Source organism: Schistocerca nitens, chromosome 1 (assembly GCF_023898315.1).
Source record: "Schistocerca nitens isolate TAMUIC-IGC-003100 chromosome 1, iqSchNite1.1, whole genome shotgun sequence".
Lineage (NCBI taxonomy): Eukaryota > Metazoa > Arthropoda > Insecta > Orthoptera > Acrididae > Schistocerca > Schistocerca nitens.
In genome coordinates, this window is record NC_064614.1 from 500,286,340 (window position 1) to 500,308,431 (window position 22,092).

General features: G+C 35.9%; 2 protein-coding genes across 6 annotated transcripts in view; one reads left to right on the forward strand and one right to left on the reverse strand.

Annotated features, from left to right (window-relative positions):
• The window catches only part of LOC126252868 (single-strand selective monofunctional uracil DNA glycosylase), a 64,959-nt gene extending 56,465 nt beyond the window's left edge, over positions 1-8,494 (reverse strand). For 3 of the 5 annotated variants that reach the window (XM_049953826.1, XM_049953835.1, XM_049953853.1), the window contains exons 1-2: positions 7,886-8,494; positions 7,456-7,749 (exon numbers count right to left, since the gene is read on the reverse strand). In XM_049953826.1, the coding sequence (XP_049809783.1) occupies positions 7,456-7,749; positions 7,886-8,212 (621 nt within the window). In that variant the 5' untranslated portion in view covers positions 8,213-8,494. The remainder of the gene's footprint in view (positions 1-7,455; positions 7,750-7,885) is intronic. The other 2 variants (XM_049953861.1, XM_049953843.1) reach the window with 1 other exon arrangement.
• Positions 1,023-14,105, forward strand: LOC126252858 (uncharacterized). Its single transcript, XM_049953815.1, has 2 exons — positions 1,023-2,274; positions 14,031-14,105. The coding sequence occupies exon 1, from the start codon at positions 1,164-1,166 to the stop codon at positions 2,235-2,237; it is 1,074 nt and encodes a 357-aa protein (XP_049809772.1). The 5' UTR covers positions 1,023-1,163; the 3' UTR covers positions 2,238-2,274; positions 14,031-14,105.
• The last annotated feature ends 7,987 nt before the right edge of the window (positions 14,106-22,092 follow it).

A 22,092-nucleotide genomic window follows, 5' to 3' on the forward strand; every position in this document is an offset into this window, starting at 1 on the left:
ATGACATTCAGACGCTTGAGCTCTACCAATACTGCAACTTGTTTGAACAAAAGCACCACTAGTACACTCTTCTGCCTCCATACTGACTTCCACAACAGTACTGACCAGTCTGAACTAGAATCTTAAAAAAATGACTAACCTGTAATTGTTGCTTGTTTCCTTTGTTGTTCCTTCCTAACAATGACTCATCCTGTCACTGAAAACTACCATTGTTTAACTTTCTGTTGCCTAATGGTTCCCAACAATTGCTGCAGCTTTATCTGAAACAAGCTGTCTGCATCATCACTATTACTTGCTAAATCGTGTTGAAAGAAACGTAACCAAATACATCTCTGTCAACTTTTATTGTACACAAATGCCTTGCAATAACAAGTTGAAATTTTGCCACATATTATATTATGGTCACTTATGCAGTGTTTGAAATTTGGTTTGGATATCACTTGTCCCTTTTGTGCTACCACACTTAGAAAATCCATGTTTTTCAGGTAATTTTTCAAATTTTTGTAATTTTGTGTGCATGTAACTCAGTTTTTGTGACTGTTGTGGGCAAGATGAGTTTGTGTGTGTTTAGGTCACATTAAGCGTACCACAAAAAAAATTATACCCTTTTTGAGTGAATTATATTTGGCATAGAGGGCACCTACAATATGTACCTTTTAACGTATTACATTTTTTTAATCACATTTTGGAATTTTTTATTTTCCCTTAGAAATATGTTGTTGGTGTTTTGATTCATAGAGTGTGTTTCCTAAGTGGATGTTACTGGGTTGTAAAAATTTCACTGGACTGTGCGGAATAGTTCCAAAGTTACTAAGAGCTGAAGTGAACGGATATCCAGTCTACAGTTTACAATAGACGCTCAAAAGGTGGAAATAAGTAAACTACAATCTGAAAAACGTGAGACGCTAATGAAGAAAGAAGACTCGGTCTCGGAAAAATGGAAGAGAATGACTGAAGGAAGTTGTACTCATAAGGTAAAAGATGTGAAAGACAGTGAAAATTTAGTGCAAAAAAACTCTTTTGAAGTGCTTTCTGCCGTGGATTCAGTGAACACGTCGGAAAGGGTTGAAAAATTGGAAAACAAAGTAGGCAAACCGTTGCTCGTTGTAAGTAGGTCAAACAACGAAAATACTGCGTCAGGAGATATTCTAAAAACTCCGAAAATGAGTGCGCCCACCTACACTACCACAGACTACAATGCAACAAAGGAAACTACGTTAAAAAAGTCATCTCCAGCGAAACTGCAAACTGAAGAACATTTAGAACACGTGCGGCCAAAAAACAACACTAGTCAGGTGAGAAGAAGAATCTTAAATCCTCCGGTTACAAAAAGTGCGAAACACAAAACAATCTGTGTGTTAGGTGATAGTCACGGCCGTGAAATTTCCGCAGTGTTGATGAGAACATGTAGTTTCAAGGCATCTGGTTTCATAAAGCCAGGGGCTCCATTGAGTGAAATAACGGATCTAACAACATCAACTGACGTAGCTAGTTTGAATAAAGACGATTTCGCCGTGTTAATAGGAGGATCAAACGACGTCTATAGAAACGAGACACACAAGGTGATTACAGAAATGAGGAAATGTCTAAATAATTTAACCCACACAAATGTACTCATTGTGAATATCCCGCATCGTCATGATTTACCACCCTGGTCGTGTGTGAACCGCGAAATTAATGTTGCAAACGAGTGTATCACTGAAATATGCACTAACTTTAAGAATGTCGATATTGTAGACATAAACAGATTGGAGCGAAGGTTCCATACAGTCCATGGACTTCATTTAAATACGCCAGGAAAGAAATTACTAGCCGAAAAAATATGTACTCGCATTTCGAAGAAGAGTGAAGAAAAAAGTATAAGTGACAAACAAACGGAAATTAAGAAGTGTTTTATACGAGTTACAAGCTGTGCCATCGGCCAAACGCGAATTACCAAGTGGTTCAAACCGATTAGGCAAAAAACAATCAATCAAGTCGTCAGCCAAACGAAAATTACGAAATGGTTTAAACCGAAGAGGACAGATGTGGATGAAGCAAAACTTAGGCCTATACAAGCTCCAGAAGTTAACTCACCTGCTGATTGCCACCAACGAACAGAAGCCACACACAAGAAACACACAGAAAATTTTTTAGGCAGCAGTGGAAATAGGAGTAGTCATCACACCAGAAGAAGGCAGCCACCCTTGAGAAGTCAGGATTTTTGCTGGGGCAAAACAGTGAACAACAGCACGTAACAGGGAAATGTTTGCAAGCAGAGGAATCTACAACAAGGTATGAAGTCTTCTAACAGTGTAAGAGAAAATGCATCAACAGAGTGTAAAGTCACAGGTCAGTTGGATTGTTCAAATCAGCTAAGAATTATGAGTCTGAACATTCAGTGTCTTAAAAACAAGTACCTTGAACTTGAGGTAGCAGCAAACAGTGACCATATTGATTGTTTATGTGTTATGGAACATTGGTGCAGGGACAGTGAACTAAACAGCATAAACTTAAGCCAATATAAACTTGCCAGTCAGTACTGTAGGCAAAATGCCAAAGGTGGTGGTGTATGCATTTATCTAAATCCCAAGCTTAAATTTAAGTTAAGATACGAGGCTAAACCATTAATCATAGAAAAGGATTTTGAAGCAGTAACCATTCAGTTATATAGTTTAAAGAAGAAAATAATTGTTGCAGCAATATACAGGTCACCATCTGGAGATACTGAAGTCTTTCTTAAGAATTTGGAAGAAATGCTCAACATTTTCTCAAATGAGAACTCTACCATAATTCTTTGTGGTGACTTTAATATTAATCTATTGGTCCAGAGTCCAGTAAAAAACAAGTTTTTAGACATACTAAAAAGCTTCAACATGTTCCCCCACATATCAGCTCCCACTAGAATAACAGATTCCAGTGAAAGCCTAATAGATAACATCTTCTCAAATGTGCACACACGTGAAGTTGCAGTTACAAATGTAAATATAGGATTATCAGATCATAATGCACTAACCTTTAATCTCACTGCAACTCCCAAGGAGGAGGAAAATAAAAAGGAGTACAAACGATTTTTCTCTACTGAAAATTGTAATCAGTTCAAAAATAATTTAAAAAATGCAGTTTGGTCAGAGGTCCTGGCACAAACAAACACAAATGATGCTTACAATATATTTGCTTCCACTTTTATGACATACTTTGAAATGTGTTTCCCAAAAAAGCTTTTGAGCTATAGATCATCTGGATCCAAAGGGACCTGGATTACACCCGGAATTAAAAAGTCAAGTGAAACCATGAAATTACTAAGTTTAAAGTTAAAAACATGTCATGATCAGCAGTTTGTTGAGTATGTGAGGACATACAAAAAGACTTACCGCAAAGTATTAGCAAAAGCAAAATTATTAAGTAATGATAGATTAATAAGGCAAGCTAGTAACAAGTCCAGAATGATGTGGAAAATGGTAAAAAAAGAAACTGGGGGTCAAACTAAAGAACAGGAAATCAATCTTAAAAATAATGAAAATATTCCCATAGAAAAAGATGCCATGGCAAACTATGTAAACAATTATTTTGTAAATATTCCCCTTACTTTAAGTAGTAAATTTATGCAACAACCAACAGTGACAACTCCAATGGTAAATACCAGCATGATGGCAATGCCAACAAATGAGCATGAAGTTCTAAAAGTCATTAAATGCTTGAAATCCAAAATGTCCTCTGGTTTGGATGATGTACCTGTATCAATAATTAAGAAAATTGCTCCATGTGTTGTCAAACCTATAGTGCACATAGCAAACTTGTCCCTTAGTGAAGGGATATTTCCGGACAAACTTAAAATCTCCAAAGTGATACCTCTATACAAAAATGGTGACAGACATAAAATAGAAAATTACCGACCTATATCTCTCCTTCCAGCCTTCTCCAAAATAATTGAGGAATTAATGAAAATCAGGGTTACAAAATATCTAGAAAAATATAAACTAATAAATAACAGTCAACATGGCTTTCGAGCAGGGCACAGTACAGAAACAGCCATATTGGACTACACAACAGAAATAGTAAGAAATTTGGAGTCAAATAAACAGGTTGTTGGAATTAATCTAGATTTATCCAAAGCATTTGATACTGTGAACCATGTAATATTACTAGAGAAACTTGAAGCAATAGGCATCAGGGGTACTGTTAAAAAATGGTTTGAATCTTATCTGCAAAACAGGTCACAAGTTGTTGAGCTGAGGTCATCCAACAATCTTCACAATTTTAAACTCGTATCTGAACCAAAACAAATTGAAATAGGTGTTCCACAGGGCAGCATTCTGGGCCCATTGTTATTTCTAATTTATATAAATGATATACAGGCTCCAGACAGCTCAGCCAAAATTCTACTATTTGCAGATGACACGAGTATCATAATTAGTGATATAAAAGAATCATTGTGTACTACAGCAGAGAAAACGCTCTCATACATCCAGTCATGGTTTTATTCAAATAAGCTGACATTAAATACAAAGAAAACAAACTTTATACAGTATGGAAGCAAGTGTCAAAGGGAAAATATGTGCCTTATGCTGGATAGCAAACAAATAGAAAAAGTGTGCACTACAAAGTTTCTGGGAATGCGAATTGACCAAGATTTAAACTGGAATGAACACAGTGTGTATCTTACCCAGAAACTTAGCTCAGCATGTTTTGCCTTAAGAATAATATCCAAGGTATGCAGCAAAGAATGTATTAGAGCAGTGTATTTCAGTTATTTCCAATCAGTTGCAAGCTATGGCATAAGTTTTTGGGGAAAAACCAGGTCAAGACTAAATGACATTTTTATTATGCAAAAAAGAGCTATTCGTATCATGACACACAGCCCACCACAAACTCACTGTAGACCCTTATTCAGACAACTAAAGATACTTACAATACCATCAATATATATTTTTAAATGCCTGGAAACGATAAGTAAAAATAACTGCGATCTCCAAACCAACTCAAGCTACCATGATCACAATACAAGGCATTGTAAAGACTTCCACATTCCCTATGTAGCAAAAACTAGAAGTCAGAAACATGTTAGCCACTTAGGAATAAAGCTTTTAAATGCACTTCCATCTCAAATTAAAGAATTGAAAGGCAAAAATAATTTCAAGCATGAAGTAAAAAAATACTTGATGGAAAAATGCTTCTACAGTGTAAATGAATACCTGTCTCAGACTGTGAATTGAAACCTGTAGCCTACTTATTTTTTTTTTTTTTTTAAAAATTCAGACTAATTAAATGATGTTTTCAACTTTGTAATTATGAAATTTAGGAAAAATCTGTTAACTATCCGTAATACATTTTTGTGTATATCCGTAACAAGTTTTGTGTATAAGGCATAGTTCATTATCTAAAAATTTTCATTGTGAGCATGTACTTTTGTTTTTTGGGTAATATGTTGTTGTACACTACTATTGTACTATGTGTATGTAATTTGTTTGCTGTTTGTATATGTTTGTCAATTTATTATGTGTATGTGTTGTTATGTGTTACGTGTAATCAAATGACAAATCCTATATCACATGTGTGATCTACTGGATGCTAAATAAATAAATAAATAAATCTGAAGATAGATTGCCAGATGCGGGTTGCAATTTCCGGGTCATGCCACCTTCTTTCACAAGCCATAATTCTGGAACTAATTCGCAGGGGAATTGTGTACATGAATGTTCCACACTTGGTAGCATTGGTGTGCTACATTTCAGCCAAATCTGAGACCAACAGCTAGAACATTTTCTCAGATTGGTTGAATTGACATGGAATGACCCCCTTATTAGCTCTGTGGGACCACTGGCACCACAGTGAACCAGTACCTAGTCTTCACTGAATAAAAACAGTGCCAACCACATGTACATGTGGTTGTAAGATAGTGTCATGGAATTTTAGTATGAACTGTACATCAAATCTCAAACACTGAGTACTATATAATAGCAAATGGTCGAAACTGATGTGTGAAACTCTTGTACAAATTACAAAGATTTATCAAGAAACCTTGTCGCAATTACAACCTCAAAAATGAATTGCACCTTTTTTAAGCTATTGGTATCAGGTTCTAAAAGACTTGCACGAGGTGGCTGGTCTACCCAACTGGAGGCCCTAGCCACACGCACATTTTATTACATTACTGGCCTGTGTTCAATGAGCTAAGGCCACAACTTCTTTTGAACAGGGAAATGCTGTTAACTACAAATGTGCAGGTAGATTTGTTATGTAGACAGTATTAGAATCCTACCCCTGAAATGCATCTTATGTCACTTTCATGAATTGACACAATAAATCTTTGTGATGGCTCATTATTTAGTTCAGAATATATTTTGGAAACACACAGAGCTGTCCTGGAATTTGGTATTATAGGATATAGCAGAATAAAAGTAGAAGTAGAGAACTTCAAAGTTTCATTTGTAGCAATGGCAGTACTCCTAAATGTTTAACATAACGCTAATATGATTTGATTATAATATTAACACTGTTCTAATCAGCTAAGTATCTTTTGACAATTCTGATCATAATTTTCAAGTACATGCACCTCTAAGAGTGAGCCTTTGCCTTCTGCTGAAATCTGGAGTAGAGACATTTTATTCGTCAGAATTATTCTGCATTCATAGAAGCAATTGTGATTCAGCCAAGTTACATGCTTAATGTTTCTAAACATGAGAGGAGTACTTTGGCTTTAGTAACTGCTATGTAACATGGGTTTGTTTTTGGTGTGGACAGAAAAGGAAGAAGAAAATCTTTGCAGGCCACTGGAAAGAAGTCCCCCCCCCCACCCAACCCAAATATTTCCTATTTACCCTGATGTTTCCTCATACAGCCCTTACTAAATGCCAGAAAGGGACCATTCTGACACCGTGTTACAGGGACCCCAGTACTTCCCAGGAAATTCAAAGACTGAAAGAAAGCAAAGGAAGACTGATTTTTGATGTTCCATTAGCATCAGGGCCATTAGAGACTGAGCACAAGCTCGGATTGTGTCAAGGATGGTGAAGGAAATCAGCTGTGGCCTTTGAAAGAACCATTCCAACATTTACCTGGAGAATTTAGGGAAATCATGGAAAACCTAAAGCTTAGTGGCCAGAGGTGGATTTGAACTGTCATCCTCCAAAATGTGAGTCCGCTGCAGTAAGCAGTGTGCCACCTCAGTCGGTACGAAAGAAAGCAGGGGAATGCCATTTGTAATAGGACCAAGCTGAGTAAAACACTGTAGCACTTAAACCATTCTTTGGATTGATAACAGCTTTATATACAAAACAGGTAGGAATTTCATCTACTTTAGATTAGCTTATCTACAACCTTGCAGAATGGCTGTCTGCATCTACTTGTAAATGGTAAAACATGTACTTTTCAAAGAGCTCTACTAATCTACGAGGTCTCACTCTATAACAAACATTAAACATTTGTCAGTTTCAGTTTTCTATGAAATAATTTAATTTTTAGATAAACAATTACTTTGTTGAAGATAGAAATGGTAGAACAAACCTTCATTTCTGCTGGCGTTACATTCTTTCCTGTTGCTGTCATAAATGCCAATGGACAGTAATTGTAAACAAAAGCATGTCTGAAGAACCTGAACGGATTCAAACATATGCCTTTGAAGAAGTTCCAGAACTTCCAACCACTAATTTCTCTTCTCTTACAGTTGAAACCCAGCACAGGTCTTTTAGGGCATTGTTTAGACGGGCATCTAACTTCCCCACTAATACCTAACCAGTCTCTCACTATCGTCACTTCACCAAATGGTACCTGAAAAGTTAAACGAAATGAACTAATCTTAATGTTCAATGTAACACTTTATAAACAGAACGTCTTCAGTACTTGAAAAGTGTCATCTCTCCCATTAAGAGGAGGATGGGGAAAGGGGGTGGGTCGAACGACTCACCCCAGTTTGCGACATACCCCATGGTCCAGGATTCATACCAAGAAATAAAATTTGCTTTTCTGAGTGGCAGAATTTATTTACAAATTGAGCATGGACATCAAAAGCGTAGTCCACAGGATTATAAATGTATTCGATTGGTGCCGAGAATGGTAATTCTGATAGCCTATTAGCTAATTCCTGGTGTATACTCAGTAACTTCTCTGGCACTGTGCTGTATGAATGGATAAGTTCATTATTCTTCGCCGTTTGTTGAAACTCGCGTTTTTCATGAATTACTGGTAAAAACAAATTTTCGGTCTCCGCTCTTGACCTGCCGCTGTCGTGCATGTCAAGGATACGTAGAGGCAGCGAGCGGCAGAAAATCTTTTGCGAATTAACAGAGTATAGGAATCTGTATAAAGCCCAATTCTTATTAGACTTATTCAGCCAACCGTTCAATGTTTAGCTCACGGAAGTACCGCGGAAACTTTTATGTCCTCAAACTTTCTCTTAAAACCACAAAGGCACCGTCGCGGATTCTCAATGTGACGAAGTGTCACAACTGTTTAACCTTGCATCCACTTCGGTGAAACCATCTGCACCACCTCCAAAACAAACACTGCAATTGACAGCGCTATTCGGGGAAATACAAAGATATTGCTGACAGCAAGTAATCTTTGGTTGTCATTTCCTACAACCATACAGATTACCGACTTTTACTACCGGTAAAGCGTTTGAAATTGGTTAGTGAATATATAAATAACATTACCCGACGCCTTTTTGAAATTATAAAATATGATTTACATTCAATATTATTTTTGTTATTACACAGATCGGATATTACTTTCTCAAAGGATTTAGAAAAGGGTGTCAACAATGAAACACGTCGGTCATTGTTCACGTCTCTTCATATGTTCCAAAAGGCTTTAGCAAATACATATTTTAATTTGTCTGGAAAAATGCCCTGTATCAGTGATGCAATACATATTGTGAATGGGCAGTACTTATTGTGACCGAGCGAGGTGGCGCAGTGGTTAGACACTGGACTCGCATTCGGGAGGACGACGGTTCAATCCCGCGTCCGGCCATCCTGATTTAGGTTTTCCGTGATTTCCCTAAATCACTCCACGCAAATGCCGGGATGGTTCCTCTGAAAGGGCACGGCCGACTTCCTTCCCTAATCCGATGAGACCGATGACCACGCCGTCTGGTCTCCTTCCCCAAAACCAACCAACCAGTACTTATTGTGAGAGAACGTGTGTTTGAGAAATACCGCCAATCAACATTAGTTTTTATTTTTAAGATAGTTTATAATGTAATTTAGGGACTACGTTAAAGTCACAGATCACTAAATCTTATGGAAGTTGCTGATCATACAACGTTGACTGTTTTGTAGATCTTATTAGTCCATTAGTCTTTCTCCACTTTAAAATTACCGCTAAGTAATATTATGAAAATTGGTAGTCTCCTTGTTATAATTGTATTAATATGAATTAAAAGTCTGTCGAGAGCATGATACTATTTTTCACTTATCCAGCAGCTATAGGAGTCTCTTTCAGAGCTCACTAAGATTCCCAAATACTTCATCTACCGATACTGACAGACTAAAGACAAGTGAGAGCTCTAAAAGAATGCTTAATACACTCAACAAATCTTGCTTACACGACTGATTCTATAACATCTCTTAACAAAAAACAACTAAGAAACAGCAAAAATATCTGGAACATCTGGTAAAATCTTTTAAATATTCTTGTAAAATATTTTATTTTATTTTATGTGATTTTTATTTGGTCCTCTTAAATTACATTCTATACAAATCTGTACTTAACGTAGAACAACTCAGATGAATACAATAGTATACAGGCAAAAAGAAGATAAACAATATTGTAAACAATATAAATACAATATATACAATATTAAATTCAAGGTTTCAAGAAAAACAACAGTACTGCAGACAATACATATACAAGTTATACATTATTACACACACTGTCATACAAATTAAAACATTTATAATAAAAAAGATCTTACGCAAATCTTATTGCCTTAGAAATTCATTTAAATTATATACAGTATGGAGTATGAGGAAGTTCCCCACTAGGGTAGCCAATTGCTCACAAACAGCCATTGATAATATCTTTATAGAAAAGTCCAATGAACAAAATTATATTACAAAACCAATAGTCAATGGCCTCTCACACCCTGACATGCAGTTCCTTCTGTTAAATGTTAATACTGAACAGGATATAAAATCTGTTAAATCTGAGCTCAAGAGAGTAATCAATAAGCCAAAAATTGATTATTTTAGGACACTCCTCAGAGACATTCACTGGACTGATGTTTACTGTGCTCATGGCATGAATGAAAAATATAACACTTTTGCTAATAAAGTGCTTACCTTATTCGAACACTGTTTTCCCCCAAAACTTACCAAGGTTAGAGCAAAGTCTACAAAGAAGTCATGGATTACTTAAGGAATAGGGGTATCTTGTAAAACAAAAAGAAAACTGTATCTGTCAATCCGAAACAGTTCCGATGTTGATGCTACAGCACATTGCAAGAAAGACTGCAAAATATTAAAGACTGTAATACAGACATCGAAGTAAATATATTACAAGGAAAAGATAGTCATATCAGATAACAAAATAAAGACAATATAGGATATAGTGAAGGAGGAGACCGGTAGAACCAGACATGAAGAGGAACAAATAGCATTAAGAGTAAATGATACATTGGTGACAGATGTTTATAGTGTTGCACAACTTTTAACAAACATTTTATAACTGTTACTGGTGTTGTCAGGTTCGGTAGATGCTGCTATGGAATACCTCAGACCAAACATTTCAAGTAACTTCCATAATATGAATTTGACCCTCACTACCCCAACAGAATTACTAGTGGGTATGATGAAATAACAACAAAGTTAATTAAAGAATGTGATTCTGAGCTAAGTAACATATTAAGCTAACAGTGTAGCCAGTCATTTATCAGTGGAATATTTCCTGAATGGTTGAAATATGCTGAATATAAGCCACTGTTTAAGAAGGGAGATAAAGAAATAGCATCAAATTTCCGTCCAATTTCACTGTTGCCAGCATTCTCAAAAATTTTAGAAAAAGTAATGTACAATCAGCTTTATATCCATCTTATCTCAAATAATATACTGTCAAAGTCACACTTTGGATTTATAAAGGGTTCACTTAAAGTGAAAATGTGCTTAATTCATTAGACAAAAAATTGCAAGCATCTGGTATATTTTGTGATCTGTGTAAATCACAATATCCTTTTAAGTAAATTAGAATATTACAGTGTTACAGGAAATGCTACAAAATGGTTCAAATCTTATATCTCTGGCAGGAAACAAAGGGTGTTATTAGGAAATAGACATGTATCAAGCTATCAGGCATCATCCAACTGGGAACTAATTACATATGGGGTCCCACAAGGTTCCATTTTGGGACCCTTACCTTTTCTTGTGTATATCAATGACCTTTCATCAGTAACATTACCAGATGACAAGTTCGTTTTGTTTGCTGATGATACAAACATTGCTATAAATAGCAATCAAGTCTAGTCTTAGAAAGATCAGCTAATAAAATATTTGTGGACATTAATCACTGGTTCCTAGGCAATTCTCTGTCATTGAACTTTGAAAAAAAAACACACTACATGCAGTTCAGAACTTGTAAGGGGTGTCCCACTAGTATATGCCTAACATATAATGACACGCAGATAGAAGAAGAGGACAGTGCTAAATTCTTGGGATTACAGCTTGATAATAAACTCAACTGGGAGGAGCACACCACAGAACTGCTGAAGCATCTTAACAAATCTCTATTAGTAATGCAAATTGTGTCAGACATAGGGGATGTAAAAATGAAAGTGCTGGCATACTACGCTTACTTTCATTCCATAATGTCATATGGGATTATTTTTTGGGGTAATTCATCAAGCCAAGCTAAAGTTTTCCATGCACAAAAACGTGCAGTAAGAGTTATATGTGGTGTGAACTCAATAACATCCTGCAGAAGCCTGTTTAGGGAACAACTGCTTCCCAATATATTTATTCCTTAATGAAATTTGTCATTAAATATATATCACTTTTTCAAACCAACAGCTAAATTCATGGAATCAATACTAGAAATAAGAATAATCTTCACAAGAATTTAAAGTCACTTAGTCTTGTACAAAAAGGTGTGCATTATTCAGGAACACACATTTTCAATAACTTGCCAGCAGCCATAAAAAGCTTAACAACCAATGAAATTCATTTTAAGAGAAACCTAAATGATTTATTGGTGGCTACCTCCTACCCTCCATTAATGAATTTTTCAGTAGAGCTAACTGATTTGTGTGTGTGATATTATAACTTCTGCACAATTTCAGTGCAGTAATGTGTTCATTGTAAATATGTGTGTGTATGTGTGTGTGTGTGTGCGTGTGCATGTGTGTGTGTGTGTGTGTGTGTGTGTGTGTAAGTAAAATCTTACTTCTGCACCATTTCAGTGCAGTAATGTGTTCATTGTAAATAAGTATTATAGTAGTTGTATTGCACGTTTATTACCTTATAAATAAATAAAAAAACTTTTTATTTTAAATTCAGTGCATTAGTATTTGTAAAATGACTCTTTCATAGTGTTCATTAAAAATGACAATCATTCCACTTCAGACTTGAGGAATGGTACATTAGCTTATTTGTTTTAGTTGTAAATATTTGTCATGTGTTGTTTTTCTGACATGTTCTACATCCTGGAGGACCTCCTCACCATGGATCAGTTGGAATGAAAGTAAATCTAATCTAATCTAATCTATTCATTTCATCTTGAATGCATGAGTGTTGTCAATGTCCATTTTTATATTCAGTGGGAGCTTATTGTGAATACGTATTTGAGGCTGGATAACTCCATATTGAAAATAGCTGAGTCTTTGTGACGGCTTTGTCTCTGGTTTGTGTTATTATTGTGAAAATCACAGTTAGTTTAGCAAAGATATTTTTGTTCTTTCAAAAACCATCAACTAGTATATGTACTGACCTGCGAGTGTCAATATCCCAGCTGTCTTGAATAGGTGCCTGCTGGATGTCCTATTTGAAATGTTTAGATTAGATTTACTTTCATTCCATTTGAACGGTAGTGAGGAGGTCCTCCAGGATGTAGAACATGTCAGAAAAACAATAGTACATGACAAATATTTACAACTAAAACAAATAAGCTAATGCACATTCCTCAGGTCCCAAGTGGAATGATCGTCATGTATTTTTTTAAAATGAACACTATATGAAAGGATCATTTTACAGCACTCTTTTACTAAGATCGCATTAATACACAGAATTTAAAAATAAAAAAAATATTTATTTTATTAATACACAGATACACTCACTCACTCACTCTCTCTCTCTCTCTCTCTCTCTCTCTCTCACACACACACACACACACACATACACTCTCACACACACACACATGCACACACACACACACACACACACACTCACACACACACACAATCAGTTGGTTGTACTGAGAAATTCATCGGTGGAGAAGGAGTTGGCCGCCAATAAATCCTTTAGGCTTCTTTTAAACTGAATTTCATTGGTTGTTAAGCTTTTTATGGCTGCTGGCAAGTTATGAACATTTATGAAAATGTGTGTTCCTGAATAATGCACACCTTTTTGTACAAGAGTAAGTGACTTTAAATCATTGTGAAGGACGCTACAGATCAACCTCATTGCTCGTTTTTGTATTTTCAAAACTTTTTTTACTTTTGAGCATTTCCCCAGAATATTATGGTGTATGAGATCAGAGAGTGGAAATATGCTAAATTTGACAAAATAATAGTAAAATGTTTTAACATTGTAACCAAGACCATTTGTTTCTTCAAATTATTGTTTCCCTGTCAACAAAGGGCATAATAGCTCTTAGTGCGAAACTTTCTGAGCTTAGTTTCTTGAGCGTGTAGGCTATATGTGCATTCCATCTTAATTTATTATTCATTTTTATTCTTAGAAATATTATGTGTGAATTTTCATTTATTGTATGGCCATTTTTATCTATATAAAGGACTTGAAGCTTGTTACTTGCTATCTGAAATTGCATTAAATTTGCTTTTGAGAGGTTTAATGAAAGACTGTTTGCAAACCATTTGTATAATTGTTGTGTTATTGTTTCAGTTATAATCTACACTGAGGATTCCACAACCTTAATCAAGATATGAGCATCATCAGTAAACATTATTGTATTTGCACTGTTATTTACTGATGCTGGTAGGTCATTAAAGTACACTTGGAAGATCAGAAGAGCCTTGGGAACACCATACTTAATGGTTTTCCACTCTGATTTTACTGTTTTACCTGCACCTTTTAGGGCAGCTCTTTGTTTCCTGCTAAGTAAATAAGATTGTAGCCAAACCAATGGTTAGTTTTTGATACTGTAGTGTGACAGTTTTTGTACTAATACATTATGTTTTACACAGTCGTGAGCTGTAGTGAGATCACAGAAAATCTCTACAGGATACCTTTTACAGTTTGGCTTATCCAGAATCTCTTTAGTGAGATTGAATATTGCCCCCTCTGTGGAGAGCCCTTCATGAAAGCCGAATTGGGAGGGTGTCAGTGAGCCACTTCGTATTATGTATTTACATAGCTTTTTGTACACTACCCTCTCAAATATTTTTGAAAGAACTGACACCAGACTGGGTATTACATGTGTCTCCTCACCATTGTGTATTGGCATCGATGTAGCATGTTTCAATCTATTAGGAAATACCCCAGTTTCCATAGACTGGCTATGTAAATAGTATAACATGTTGCTGATTAAGTCACCATCATGACCACATAGACCATTTGCTAGATCCTGTATTTTTGCATCATAATATTGTGAAGGGCCCAGGGAAACAGTGTCAATCTTAGTCTTGCTGCAGTTATCTACCCTAGTTGGGAATGAGATGTTTAGGCGTAAGTTAAAGCAAGACTCAATGTTTGTAACCGTCTATGGTTACTGTTGGTTGATTATAGGTCAATGTTAAAATCTCCACATAAAATAATCTTACTGTTGCTCTTCTAAAATTTCTGAGCAAGAAATTTTGGGATGTTTACTACTGGTACTCTGTAGATGATTATAATAATGATGGACTGCTTTTCTAGTTGCACTTTGACTGCATAGTGTTCAAAATATTAACAAAGAACTACAAAATTACCTGTATTGTAAAGCACGTGCCATCTGCAAACGAATCAGAGGTAAAGAGAGAATGAAAATATTTATGTTCCAACAGTGATTCAACACTATACCACACACTGGACTGATATTACCACTTTTGTACTGAATTAGCATTGCTACAGCATTATCTCTCAAAATATTTTGTATTTCTCCAATGACACCCCAAATACAGTATGTAGATGTTTACAAAAAGAACAAGAAATATTGACAATAGTAGAACATAAATGAATAGATACTGCCCTGTCATACGGCAAAGTGCTGATAGTTTCCGTGCGTTAACAATCCGAATAGGTTTGACACTGTTTGGGGTTGTTGTGCCCCTAGAATGCTTTCACTTGACATGCAGTGGGGCACAGTGTGTAATCTTGTCATTTGTTCTTTGTAAGGAACAACAGCCACCAGTTTTTGGAGAATAGGGTAAACAAATATCATATATTTATCCATATCTTTGTGTTAAAAGCAGTTTTAAAAAATCGAATTGATTGAATGATAGTAGAAGATGAATAAAAGGTAGAACTCACTATAAACTGAATGAGGGAATGTGAAAAACAAATTAACACCCATAATTAGCTGCAAATGTTTTTATGAATTTTGTATGGCACATTTCAGTATTTTAACTCTGTCAGGTGGTGACCATTAGTTAATTAGTTTCATGGCACATAGATTATTTCGACAGTTCTTCTATCGAAATGATGTGGAATGGGTTAGTTTACAGCATATGCATATATGATTAGTGTTAAAACTAATGAATACATTATTTATTGAGCCCTAGTCATGCAACTACAGTTAAAATCTAGGGTTTTTTTTTACAGGCTTTCAGTTTTTAAATAAAAATTCGTCAATGGAATAGGAGTTTCCCAGGAGATATGATTTTAGATTAGATTTAAAATTTACTTTGCTACCTGTCAGATATGTTATGTTATTGGACAAATGATCAGCTTCAATAATGCGTAATACAGGCTATTTTTTCCTCTAGTGTAGTAGGCATGTGCCACACTGTTCTTTTCAAATTGTGATGAATTATTTATGATGAATTTCATTAGTGAATACACATATTGTATGACATAGTTAAAATGCCTAGTTCCTTGAAGCGGTACCTACATGAGTTGCCATAATTACTGCATCATTAGTTTATAAAAGATGTGAATATTTCTGGACAATTTAATGACTTTACTTAAAATTTTGCAGTATTTGCTTGTTTATTTTTTGTAGAATGCAAGTAATATTGAATCTCAATTTATTCTGGCCTTTGTATACATTTATCTTTTGCTTTTACATGACATTTTGATACCTTTAGTTACTTGTGCCTTACTTGTATGTTTAATTTATTTTTTAGAAGAATTTCTATTCAACTTTTTAGGAAAGTTCCTTCCAAGTACTGGGTGATTTTATCTCAAAACATATCACTCGTGTCAACTTGTGCTCATGAATTTCTCTGGAAAAGATATATATTAGATGTCTGTATCATAAGTATAAAGAAATTAAGTATTTTCTGTTTATCTTAATTTTTGTAAATGGTAAAGCCCTTTGAAAAATGTGTACCTACATGAGTTGTGGGTGAACACCATGTATTACTCTTACTGGTAACTTTTGTACAATAAATAATTTCCTTCTAAGTGATGATTCTCACCTGAAAATTATTGCATTAGACATTATTGAGTGGAAATATGACAGGAGGTTGATTTTATTGATTCCAAGATTAACAATTATATGAAGAGCGAAACTAGCTGAACTTGTTGTGGCTGCAGATTTGATAATGATAGAAGAGAGAAGGATACTTCTTGCTCAGTGATGAGAGCACCTGTGATGGGAATATCTTTAGTGAGTTCAGTCTGCTCTGAACAAAAGTTTTATGTATACAGGCTTTTTTTGTATCATGGTGCCAGTAATAAAGTGCATATTATCTTCACTAACAGCCTTAGTTATTCTGTCATTAGTTTTGCTGCTCAGATCTACCACAAAGGTAATTGTTTGAATAGGTCAGTGATATTCTATTTCAAGTTGAAGTTTTCATCAATATGTAGACCCAAAAATCTGGAGCATTCTACCCTGTTTATTGACTACTGTTCACATGCTATGTCAATTGTTGGTTTGATTCTGGTTATTGAACAGAACTGAGTAGAGTGTGCTTTCTTAAAATTTAGGGAGAGTCCATTTTCAGAGAACGACATAATAATTATTTAAAAAAAATAGTTAACTATGTCTTCTGTGGCATTTGCTCTAATGGTATTTATTATAACAACAGTATCACCTGTAAAAAATACAAATTCTGCTTGATGTATGTTAAGTGGAATGCCATTCACATGTGTAAGGAATAGTAGTTGACCCAAAACTGAACTTTATGGGACTCCCTTCACGATTTACCCCAAGTTCCTAAAATTTTGTCTGCTTCCAACATTGGTTGACCTATTCAGTACAACGTTTAGTACTCTATTTGTTAGGTATGATCAAACCAGTTGTGTGTAAAACCATCAATAAAAAAAAGGAAAATTTCTAACAGGTATTAACATGATCTATACAATGAAATGCGTTGGAAAGATCGCAGAAAACACCAAATGGTGAAGATTTATTACTTAACACTTGTAAAAGTTGGAGAGTTAATGTATATATGGCTTTTGTAATTGAGTAATTCTTCTGGAATCCGAACTGTGATGAGCTCCATCATTTTTTCTATTTAAATGTGAGGCTACTCTTCACTACACACATCAAAAAAGCTTTCCATCTCCCCAGTTCCCAGAACTCCTGAAGATAGACGTTGACTGTGGATATTGTATCAAAGACACAGTCACTTTGGCTATTCAGAGATGTCACTAAACCCGCCTAAAGATGTAAACAACCATCCATGAGCAGCACCTATTAGGTGGAGGGGGCCCAACAGTCTATCAGTTCCAGTCATTCCAGCAGAAAGAAGGTACACGGCTCGTGTTGTCTGTAGTTCAACCATGCCTAGGCGGTCAATACCACTGTTCGATCGCGTCCGCATTGTTACTTTGTGCCAGAAAGGGCTCTCAACAAGGGAAGCGTCCAGGCGTCTGAGAGTGAACCAAAGTGATGTTGTTTGGTCATGGACGAGATAGAGAGAGACAGGAACTGTCGATGATATGCCTTGCTCAGGCCACCGAAGGGCTATTACTGCAGTAGATGACTACTACCTAAGGATTATGGCTCAAAGAACCCTGACAGCAATGCCAATATATTGAATAATAGGATTATAAACAAGTAATAGAATTACTACAATACTTATTTAGAATGAACCCATTACTGCACTGAAATGGTGCAGAAGTTAGATTGTACTTATATATATATATATATATATATATATATATATATATATATATGTATCTTTCCAACCAAGACACTATCTAGTGCAGTACAGATGGGCCTAACATGTCGAATGGACCGCTCAGGATTGGCTTCACATTCTCTTCACCGATGAGTGTCGTATATGCCTTCAACCAGGCAATCGTCAGAGACGTTTTGGAGGCAACCCGGTCAGGGTGAACACCGTAGACACACTGTCCAGCGAGTACAGTAAGGTGGAGGTTCCCTGCTATTTTGGGGTGGCATTATGTGGGGCCAACATATGCCACTGGTGGTCATGGAAGGTGCAGTAACAGCTGCATGATACGTGAATACTATCCTCTGACCAATAGTGTAAACATATCAGCAGTATATTGGCGAGGCATTCGTCTTCATGGACTAAAATTCGCACCCCCATCGTGCATATCATGTTAATAACTTCCTTCAGGAAAACGACATCGCTCGACTAGAGTGACCGGCATGTACTTCCGACATGAACCCTACCGTACATGTCTAGGACAGATTGTAAAGGGCGACCTGACCCACCAACCACTCTGAGGGAACTACGCTGAATCGCCATTGAGAAGTGGGACAATCTGGACCAACAGTGCCTTGATGAATTTGTGGATAGTTTGCCACGATGATTACAGGCATGCATCAATGCAAGAGGACATGCTACTGGGTATTAGAGGTACCGGTGTTTACAGCAATTTGGACCACTACCTCTGAAGGTCTCGCTGTATGGTGGTATAACAAGCAATGTGTAGTTTTCATGAGCAATAAAAAGGGCGATAATGACGTTTATGTTGATATCTATTGCAATTTTCTGTACAGGTTCTGGAACTGTCGGAACCAAGGTGATGCAAAACTTTTTTGATGTGTGTTCACTACTTTTTCGAATATTTTGGAAAGAAAGATGATAGTAATGAAAGTGGATGATAATTATTTTACTCTTTCTTAGCATCTTTCTTGTTTAACAATTTCATATTTTAATCTGTCTGGAAAAATTCCCTGTGCCAGTGATTCATTACATATATCACCAAGGACATTATTTATGCATTAAATTAGAACTGCATTTAAGAATTCTGTTTGAAATTGCATGAACGCCATGTGAGCTTTTGTTTTCTAAAGTTTTAAAAGTCTATCTGTTTTATTAAAGGATATTGGTGCTACTTTTAACTGCTTAATGTTTTGTTGAACGGGATTTTTAATTTATTCTCTTGATTCTTCAAATGGACATTTAATCCTACATTTAGAAAGCAAGAATTAAAAATCATCACAACTGCAGCCACTATTTTGTCATTTAGTTTACTTCTTATGGTACCTCGCATACTGACTGGTTGTCTTGTCTTCCATTTCACAATATCCCATATCATTTTAACATAATTACTGCATCATTAGTTTATAAAAGATGTGAATATTTCTGGACAATTTAATGACTTTACTTAAAATTATGCAGTATTTGCTTGTTTATTTTTTGTAGAATGCAAGTAATATTGAATCTCAATTTATTCTGGCCTTTGTATACATTTATCTTTTGCTTTTACATGACATTTTGATACCTTTAGTTACTTGTGCCTTACTTGTATGTTTAATTTATTTTTTAGAAGAACTTTTATTCAACTTTTTAGGAAAGTTCCTTCCAAGTACTGGGTGATTTTATCTCAAAACATATCACTCGTGTCAACTTGTGCTCATGAATTTCTCTGGAAAAGATATATATTAGACGTCTGTATCATAAGTATAAAGAAATTAAGTATTTTCTGTTTATCTTAATTTTTGTAAATGGTAAAGCCCTTTGAAAAATGTGTATTTTTTAAATAACATTCTGCATATTTCACAAAACTGAATTTCTAGTGTACAATATGCATGTTGGCAACACTATTTCTAGCGCTCTTCTGTTTATACAAATGAGTGAGTATTTGCACATAAATCATTCTGCATCGAGTTTTGTGTCTGGTTTGAAAGTTTTTGGATACAGTGTCAGTGAGAAAATACTGTAGTTAAAGAGTCAGGTGTGTGGACTATGTTTAAGAAAAATGAAAACAGTTCACAGTTGCTGGAAATCTGTCAAGGTATTGCAGAAATATCTTGGTCCTCAAGTAACGGTATTAGCACCACATCCATTGTGCAGGAACTGCTACAGTCACTACAAGAAGGAATTTAATGACAACCCATCTGAATGACCATCATCACTCGAATGTGAAACTGATGAAGACAGTGCAGATGTGTGAAGCTGTTGACACATTGAATGTCATCTTTTCTGCTGTATCCCCCCTTAAAGGTCCAGAGAAGTTAAGAAGCACAAGAAGCAAACAGTACTTAAAAAGAAAAGTAGAAGAAGTTGAAACATTAACAAAGAGATAGAGGGGCTGACCAGTACTTACCTCAGCTCAGTAGAGCCTATAGATACACAAAACAGAACAGAAAATTTACATGCCTAGCTTTCGGAACTTTGTTCCTTCATCAGGGAGGAGAGAGGGGAAAGAAAGGGAAGAAGGGAAAGTGGATTCAGTTACTCCCAACCCAGGTTATGAAGCAACAGGGAAAGATGAACAGGGAGGGAAGTAAGGATGGAGGCATGGTTGTCAGATGGAAGCCAAAGATATTCTACTGTAAGTACTGTGCCAGCTTCAAATCAAAGAGGATGCTCTTTGTTAGTATTTGTTTCACATCTTTATATGAGATTTTCCATTAATCATTTAGAAATTGAAATATGTTTTACACAACCAACATCTTCAATACTTTGTGTAGTGTATAATGTAATTGCACTCAGTGCAGAACCTGAAGACAGTGACATGTGCATAAAATGTGATGTGTGATTTCAAAGCCTAAATACTGCTATCTCAGAAGCTACATATCCTGGGAAGGTACAGTTATTGACACTGATATCACGTAGGTACTCTACACAGCAGATACAGAAATACATACCCACTTCCTCATATTATCTGATTTCAAAAGCTCGGAAAATAAAGAAGGAAAAAGGCATTTGGGCATGCCCACATTCGTACTGTGGCTATCTGTTGCAAGATGATACACTTACTGTTGCTCAGGAATAGTACTTAAGTGATGACAAAGATTGCAGCAGGCGAAATCCTAAGAGGCTGATGTTAGCTGTGTTAGTTAAAAAGGTAACAAGATCAATAAGAGACGCATATCTACTAATGAAAAAGGAGGACACCAATTTAAAAATTGGTCTCACAAAATTCTACTCCTTACGACTAAAATGGGTAAAATGCCAGTGAGTGGAGTAACTATGCAAATGTATTTACTGTTCTAATTTGAAACTTGTTTGTTTCACCAAAAACAGTGTAGGGGAAAGAAATACACAGAGATGGACCTGTGTATATGTTTAGAGCTGCACGATGAGTATTGCTTACAGGAGTGTGCAACGAGTCCTTGTGCTGAAGTGATGACTGTTGAAGCATTACCGTACAGCTTCAGCATACAGACAATGGATTGTGGGAGGGAGGAAAGTTGGTGAAGAAGACAGTAGAGCCAGAGAAGTTTGTTACTGAGGCTAGGCGTGGGTCATGAAGGTAATAGCTCGCCATCATATCTGGAGGATTCAGAGACAGGTCATAGCAGAAGTAAAATCAGCCATATCCCAGAATACTGACACAGTAGTTCTTCATTTCGAATTTGCTGAGATCTAGTCTACTGCTCTGCGGAACTAAATTTCAGAGTTACGACTGTCACACATCATCACTACCAATA

Excerpts from the sequence above, each read along its gene's own strand:
- LOC126252858 (XM_049953815.1), top strand. The coding sequence starts at position 1,164 with ATGAGTGCGCCCACCTACACTACCACAGACTACAATGCAACAAAGGAA.